Raw genomic sequence first — 7,825 nt, forward strand, 5'->3', positions numbered from 1 at the left:
AGAGGCAGGCGGATTTCTGAGTTCGAGGCCAGCCTGGTCTACAGAGTGAGTTCCAGGACAGCCACAACTACACAGAGAAACCCTGTCTCGAAAAACCAAAAAAAAAAAAGAATATGTGAAGAACTTTCCAAGTCAGTAATAAGGCAAACCAAAAGGCAGTAAGCAACCTGACTAATCTTTTCCCAAAAATATACAAGTAGCAGAGGATCTTCCTTCCTTCCTTCCTTCCTTCCTTCCTTCCTTGCTTTCTGTTTCTTTCTTTGCTTCTTTCTTTTCTTTTCTTTTCTTTTCTTTTCTTTCTCCCTTTCTTCTCTCTCTTTCTTTCTCTCTCTCTTTCTTTCTCCCTTTCTTCTCTCTCTCTCTCATTCTTTCTCTCTCTTCCTTCCTTCCTTCCTCTCTCTCTCTCTCTCTTTCTAATTTCTGAATGAGAATGACCCCCACACACAGGTTCATGTATTTGAATGCTTGGCCACCAGTTTGTGGAACTGTTTGGGAAGGATTAGGAGGTGTGGCCTTGTTGAACGAGGTATGTCAGTGGGGTGTGGACTTTGAGGGCTGCAAAAGCCCATGCCCAGCCCAGTCTCCCTGCTACTATTCCAGCATCATGCCTGCCTGCCTGCCTGCCATGCTCCCCACCATGACAATAACGGACTAACCCTCTGAAACTGTAAGCAAACTCCCAACTAAATGCTTTATTTTATAAATTGTCTTGGTCATTGTTTCCCTTCGCAGCAATAGGACCATAACTAAGACAGATTCTTAGGTGGCTGGCCTTGAACTCCTGGCCCTCCTGCCTCTGTTTTCCAAGTTCTTGGTTTCAGACAACTAATGCTCCACAGCTCTAGGTATTAGGGATGTGAGGAATAGAGCCAGACTCCAGTGAGTGTCCAGGGTGTGGAGAGCCCTGGCATGCTACTCATGTAGTAAGATGCAGGGTCTGTAAAGGCTGGCCGTTCTCCAAAAGTTAAAACAGTGAGTTACCATGTGACTCGGCCATTCAAGTCTTGAGAAATTACATATATCCACGCAAGGACTCATTTATGAAGATTCATAGTTTGTTTTGTTTTGTTTTGTTTTGTTTCCAAAACAGGTTTTCTCTGTGTAGCTCCGACTGTTTTGGAATTTGCTCTGTAGTCCAGTCTGGCCTCTCAGAGATCCACTGGCTTCTTCCTTCCCAGTGCTGGGATTAAAAGTGTGTGCCACCACCATTTGGCTTTTATAGCATCTTTCTAACAGCTAAAAAGTGGGAATGAACCAGGTGTTATCGGCTGGCACGTGGGTACCGTACAATGGAATATCACTGGACAATATAAAATGAGTGAAGCGCACACGTGTTCAATGGACATGGATTTCAAAGAGGGCACTCTGAGGACTGGCAGACAGAAAAGGTCCTCTGTGTGATCCCAATGACATGAAACTTTTAGAACGGTCAAACATGTAAAAACCAAATAGATGGTGTGGCCAGACTCTGGACCACATTTAGGGTTGTTGTTGTTGTATAATGGTATTGTTTTATCTTTTACTTTGAGGTTAGAAGACAATTTTATTAGAGTTTGAGAGAAAAATGGCAGAGCAGGCAAACTGTAAACTCTTGGTAGCTAAAAGAAGGATGGATAGGAGGAATGAAGATCAGTAACTGAAGTCTACCAAAAGCTGCACGGGGCTGAAGATGTAGTTTGGTTGGTAGAGTGCTTGTCTAACATGCTCCAAGCCCAGGCTGTCATCCACAGCACCACATGAAATTCAGTGGTGACACCCTTTGCCATCACACAATAGTCTGAGGTCGTCTTCTAATACACTGAACTGGAGGCAAGTTAGGATTCCATAGGATGCTATTGTAGGAGTAGAAGAGAGGAGAGAAGTGGGTAGGAGAGGAGACAGAGAGGGGAAGGAGAAGGTGGGGGGGGGGGGGGGGGGGGGGGGGGGGGGAACAGCAGTACCATAAGAGAACCAGGTCAAGCCGGCTTAGGGCTTTTGGCCTGTATCCAGAAAGAGAAAAGATACATTTTCTGTCTCAAAAGTCCGCAGGTCTACCAGTGAAGACCTGTAAACAACTGCCGGGTTTTGTGTCTGGAACGAGAAGATTTCATTTCATGTTCATATGTAACCTTTTTTCATATTTAATCTTTTTAACAACAATAACAACAAAAACCTTTGAAATTGCTTTGAGGAAAGAGCGACAAGGAGAGAATCAAGTAGTGTGAGCCCGCGCTGAGGCGTCTTCGCAGGAGGGCGCAGGTCGGGGGCCACCAAGCTCTTCTCCCAGCAGTGCCTGGGGTTGGTGTGACCCCTCTCTGGTCCTGCAGCCAGAGCGATACCTGCGCGGCCCTCAGAGCTGCCCGGTCGAACTTCGAGCCTTGGCCCGCCGCGTCCAGCTTGGGGTTCCACGCGCCCCCGAAGAGCGTGCAGAACCAGAGAGCGAAGGAAGCCGCGCGGGCGCTCCCGATCCTTGTCCTCAAGCGCGACTCCTGGCCACGATCCCCGGGGGCACACGTCCCGTCTGCAGAGATGGGGCCGAGCTGGACTCGGTGAGCACGCGGGGGCCCCGGCGCCGGCGAGGGAGGGGCGCGTCCGCCCTCCGTCCTGTGCGTCCACCGCGGGGCGGGCGCCGGGGCACTGTGGCCGCCATCGTCCCAGTTAGGGTGGGCAGGGCTGCCGGGGGCTTCCGTGGGCTCGGCCTCGCCCACCTCGGGAGGAAAAGCAGGGGAAGCCCCGGCACCCGGCGGCCCCAAGCGGTGGAGGGCAGAGAACACGGCGGTCCGATCACCGCGCCCGTCCAGCTTCGGGCCGAGCGGGTGCCACCCTGCCAGGCGCGCGCGTCTAGCGGCCGGGAGCCTCGCGGCGGCCTCCAGCGTCCAGCCCCGGGGAATGCGGCGGCCCCCGGCCCCTGGCGCCCCACGGTGTCTCGGCTGGGCCTCCTCACTCTTCTGCTCCGCGGCCTCGACGCTCCCGGGCTCCCTGATGGCGGCGAAGTGGTTCAAGGAGTTCCCGCTTACTCTGAAGACCGCGTCGGAGCGCGCCCGGCCCGGGGGCGCCGGCGCCAAGCCGCGCAAGAACTCGGAGACTGGCGGCGCGGCGCCCACCCCGGGCAAGGGCCGTAAGAACTCAGCGGCCGAGCTGGGGGCCAGCAAGGCGAGCAGCGGACCCCCAAAGGATAGTCGGCTGTCCCGGGACAGCCTGCAGGGTCTGATCCAGGCCGCTGCTGGCAAAGGCCGTAAGAACTCCCGGGTCACCGCCACTGCCACCGCCACCGAGGAGGAGCCCCACCGGGGCGCGGTGACCAAGAGCGCAGGCTGCAGCACCTACATCAGCAGGCTCATCAAGGTGGACACGCAGGAGAAGAACGGGAAGAACGCCTACCCGGGCGGTGGCAGCACCAGCAGCTCCAGCAGCTCCTCTTCCTCTGCGTCCTCTTCCCCGTCCTCCCTGGGCCCTGAGCTGGACAAGGCCAAAATAATGAGACAGCAAGACACGGTAAGAACACAGCATCTCTACCCTCTCTCAGTTGTGGAATTGGAAGGGCGGGGTGGGGTGGGGGGAGCGGGGAAGGACGCATGGGAACCTGATGAGCCCCAATATTCATTATGCATAAGTGAAGTTGAAGATGTTTTCTAAGGCCCTCCTCTGTATTCATTCTGACTCCCAAGTGACTTCAAAACTCACTGGAGACCTTGACAGCAAGGTTTGTTGTGGTTGGTTTTTGTTAGTTGTTTCAAAGAGCAGTTGAAGGGAAGGGAAAGGAACTGGCCTTCCAATGGGTGTGGTGTACTGTGGTTCTTGTTCTCATGTTTGACATCAAGGGGTCTATCAAGCTAGACTTCTGTAAGGCTTATGCCGCCTGAGCATGCAAAACATCGGTAGACCGTGAACTGTGAAGCACAGGTTGCCCATCTTCAGCCACTCAGTTTCAGCTGCTGAGCGAGCAGCAAAGCCTTCCATTCATTCTGTGGCTGTACTGGACATTCATTCTGTTTATTGTACTGTAGCCAGATAAGTACGCACCATGGACGCTAAGGGATGTGGGGGGCACAGTCCATAGCAAGGAAATGTCTTTAAGGAAATTACAAATCAAGAGAGAAGGAGGTGTTTCCTGCACATTCGTCACCAGAGGGCTTCTGTGTCCTGTCCAGTGTGGGAAAGGTGAACCTATTCTCTCTATCCTTTTTGTTTGTTTGTTTTGTTTTTCAAGACAGGGTTTCTCTGTGTAGCCCTGGCTGTCCTGGAACTCACTCTGTAGAACAGGCTGGCCTCGAACTCAGAAATCCACCTGCCTCCACCTCCCAAGTGCTGGGATTAAAGGCGTGAGCCACCACTGCCCCGCTTGTAGAGCAGAACTGGGTTTCTCTCCTGTGAGAAATGGGAGAGAGAAGAGCTCGCTCCCAGATTTTAGGCTTCAGCCTGAGCAATCCCTTCCCCGGGGAAGGGATTTAAACAAGCTGCCTCCTTAGACAGTCAGGAACTTGTGGCCCCTATGAGGTGGCATATACTGGGCACCTCTGTTCATTTCTTCGTCCAGGCAATTACAGAGATGCTTAGTGTGTCTATCCTGTGGTGGGCACTGAGCAGAGCCATGGGGAGATGGATGTGGAAGCAGCTCACATGTAACTGGGTGGTATACCTCACTGTGCCTTAAAGCCAAGGACTGTGTGTGCGTGTCACAGCCTGGCTTCCTGCTGTATCTGAGCTGTAGCACGTGCAGTGGCTGTCGAGGAAACCTGGCTGGAGTTTGTGGTAATCACGGTCCTCTGTCGTGGTGTCATTTCTCCAAGGTTCATCCAGTCTATCTGTCCCTCTGTCTTCACTTCTCCCTGAACTGTCAGAATTCTTTCCTTGTGCTCCAGTAGTGCTTCGTGGGCTTTCTAAAGAACATTCGGCCAGACTGGAGCAGGCCTTTTGCTTCCTCCCTGAGAAGGGTTCCCACCCAGCTCCCATAGAACAGAAGGGCTATGCACACAGTGCTCCTCCCAGGTCACCCTCTGGTTCTGGAATGGTAGATGCTCTTGGACACAAATATCCTGAGAATTCTGTCTGTTCTGTAGCCCCCGAATCACTCTCCCTGTGAATGACAGAACCCGGAACTTCTGCAGGACTGTTCAGTGCTAAGGTGTGAAGCCTGTCTCTCTGGAGCTTGTAAAAGCTCCCCGAGGCCAGGAAGTAGGTCTCGGGTTCACTTTGACTGGGAGGTACTGAATTGTTTAGCTACAAGGAGCTGGGAAGGAGCTGCCAGCCTGTGCTGGAAGAATCATCTTTGCACACTGAAGCCACAGATAATCTCCACTTCCCACTGCCCACCTGCCAGCCTCTAACTCACAAGCAAGACTTTAGGCAAATTGTCACAAGTCAAGGACCATGAAAAAAAAAGTTTGTCTGACAGAGACATGTGATCGAGTGCGGAAATTGTGAGAACTGACAAGAGATTTTAACTCCTTGTACCTGTAGGAGATTTCAGCAGCTATTCAATGTAGTTGCCCATTTTCGAGTCTGGAAATCCTTAGCAACTGTCCTTTCTTATTGATCAGGTCATCATTTTAGAGGACTACGCTGACCCGTATGATGCCAAACGGACGAAAGGTCAAAGGGATGCAGAGAGAGTGGGTGAGAACGACGGCTACATGGAACCGTACGATGCACAGCAGATGATAACAGGTTTGTGAGGACGGGAGCAGCAGCCTCATTTTGAGTGTTAGAGAAGTGTAGCCAGGCCTGGACGTGATAACACATACCAGCACTTGGAAGGCAGAGGCAGGCAGATCTCTGTGAGTTCAAAGCCAGCCTGGGCTACATAGTGAGTTTCAGAACAGCCAGGGCTATGTAGAGAGACCCTGTCTTAAAAACAAAACAAAACAAAACAAAACAAAACAAAACAAAACAAAACAAAACAAACACAAAAACAAACAAACAAAAAACCTTAGAGAGATGGAAATAGAAACAGACAGACAAATGGTTTGATCAATCGATAGATCGATGTGGGGAAGAAAGCAATTTAACTAGGTCCTGCTGACTAGAAGAAACAGAAATTAGATCCAAATCTTAAAGGGAAACTTTCTAAATGTCCTTTAGTGTCTTTCAGAGCTTTAGGGATTTGATGTATTGTTTTTCTAATTTTGTGCAAGATGGCATCTGAGAGTCTGTCAGGATGCAGCCTTTGTCGTCTAAAATAGTTTATTACATTTTATTTGGGTGTGCACGTGCCATGAGTGAGGGTGGAGGTCGGAAGACAACTTGTGGGAGGCAGTTCTTTCCTTCTCTCTCATGGGTCCCAGGGAGCAAACTTGGGTTGTCACATCAGGCATTGTGGCAGATGCCTTTACCCACTGAGCTGTCCAACTGGCTCACGATCTTCAACTTTAAGACGGTTAAGATACAATTTGTCGTCACATTCAATAGCATTAGCATTCCTAATGGGAGTCAAAAGTCAGTACAAATATACACTTAAGGGATTCAATTAATAACCATTTGCAGACTTAATATAATTTTTTATATCATGGTAGAAGATTTATCTCAAGTTCTTCAAAATTGAAGCAAAACAATTAGTTACTGGCGAATCATTAACAATCACTGCCAGCCATTCCGGGGAAATCACATGAAACCAAGCTGATCTTGTCGCTTTTCAAGCCCAAGCCATCCCAGCCCATGGGCTAAGCCAGTCCTCTTGTCATAAGCGGTCGGTTCTCAAGCAAAACATGAAGCTAGTTGCTCAGATTTACTTGGGAAGTTTAAGGTAAAATGGCTGCTTAAGGGACAGTTGTTCCATAAACACCATAGTGAAAACCGTGGCTGCTGGAGCACCCTCTTCACACGAGGAAGGCCTTCTGGTGATGAAGCTCACTGCAGAGCTACCCAGCTCCAGCTGGGCAAGCCCATCCCTGCAGAGGGATAACTGTCACACCCTGGAAAGCCAAGACAGGCTGGAATGATCTGAGCTAGTGAGCGAGAGAGCGACAGGAAAGCCCTGCTCTGTTTCCTGCTTCCCTGCTCACAGAGATAAGGCACCACTCTGGGGAGGGTGTGCCCTGGCCAGGCGGTGACCCTGCAGGTCACTGGACTGTGGCCCTAATGAAATCTGTGAATGAAAGGAAGTGAAAACGAAATTAGTCACTTTTACAGAATATCAGCGACTTAGAAGGACTAAGGGAAAGGACTGGCTTTTGCATATGACCAAGGAAAAGTGTTTTCTTTTCCTTTTTATTCTTTTACTTTTTATTTATTTTTAGAATATCACACGTAAGTATGATGATGGTCACACCCGCCCCTCCCTCCAACTCCTCCGTGTTCACACCCCACCCCTCTCAAACGCATGGCCTCTTTTTCTATTACTATATAGAATAGGTGGCATAGATGTATAACTATAAATAAATATAATATACATAAAACCTACTGCACCCATTAGTGTTGCTCCCATGCATGTGGGCGTAAGGCTGACCTCTAGGCCGGGGCATCCTACCTGGGCCTTGTCCCCAGTTGGAACTGACTCTTCCTCTTTCAGCAGCTATGGATTTCCTGTAGCTTCTCAACAGGTAGGGCTGGGGATAACCTGTAAGCCCTTCCCCCACCTCGCTTATGTGTTTCCTGGTGTGGTGTTGAGCAGGTAGCCACAGCTGCTGAGAGATCAGGAGTTCAGCATCCCTGCCAGATCCAGCCTCTAGGCAGTCCTCCAGTCTCTCACAGCAGTCCTCCAGTCTCACAGCAGTCCTCCAATCTCCCACAGCAGTCCTCCAGTCTCACCACAGTCCTCCAGTCTCTCACAGCAGTCCTCCAGTCTCTCACAGAAGTTCTCCAATCTCCCACAGCAGTCCTCCAGTCTCTCACAGCAGTCCTCCAGTCT

At 50.6% G+C, this 7,825-nt stretch overlaps 1 protein-coding gene across 1 annotated transcript in view; it reads left to right on the forward strand.

The window, feature by feature from the left end:
• Positions 1–2,606: 2,606 nt before the first annotated feature.
• She (Src homology 2 domain containing E) overlaps positions 2,607–7,825 on the forward strand; it is a 26,695-nt gene continuing 21,476 nt past the window's right edge. Inside the window, exons 1-2 of the mRNA XM_021158971.2 lie at positions 2,607–3,474; positions 5,520–5,646. Of these exons, the coding sequence (XP_021014630.1) occupies positions 2,869–3,474; positions 5,520–5,646 (733 nt within the window). The 5' untranslated portion in view covers positions 2,607–2,868. The remainder of the gene's footprint in view (positions 3,475–5,519; positions 5,647–7,825) is intronic.

The sequence above is a fragment of the Mus caroli genome, chromosome 3 (assembly GCF_900094665.2).
Source record: "Mus caroli chromosome 3, CAROLI_EIJ_v1.1, whole genome shotgun sequence".
Taxonomy (NCBI): domain Eukaryota; kingdom Metazoa; phylum Chordata; class Mammalia; order Rodentia; family Muridae; genus Mus; species Mus caroli.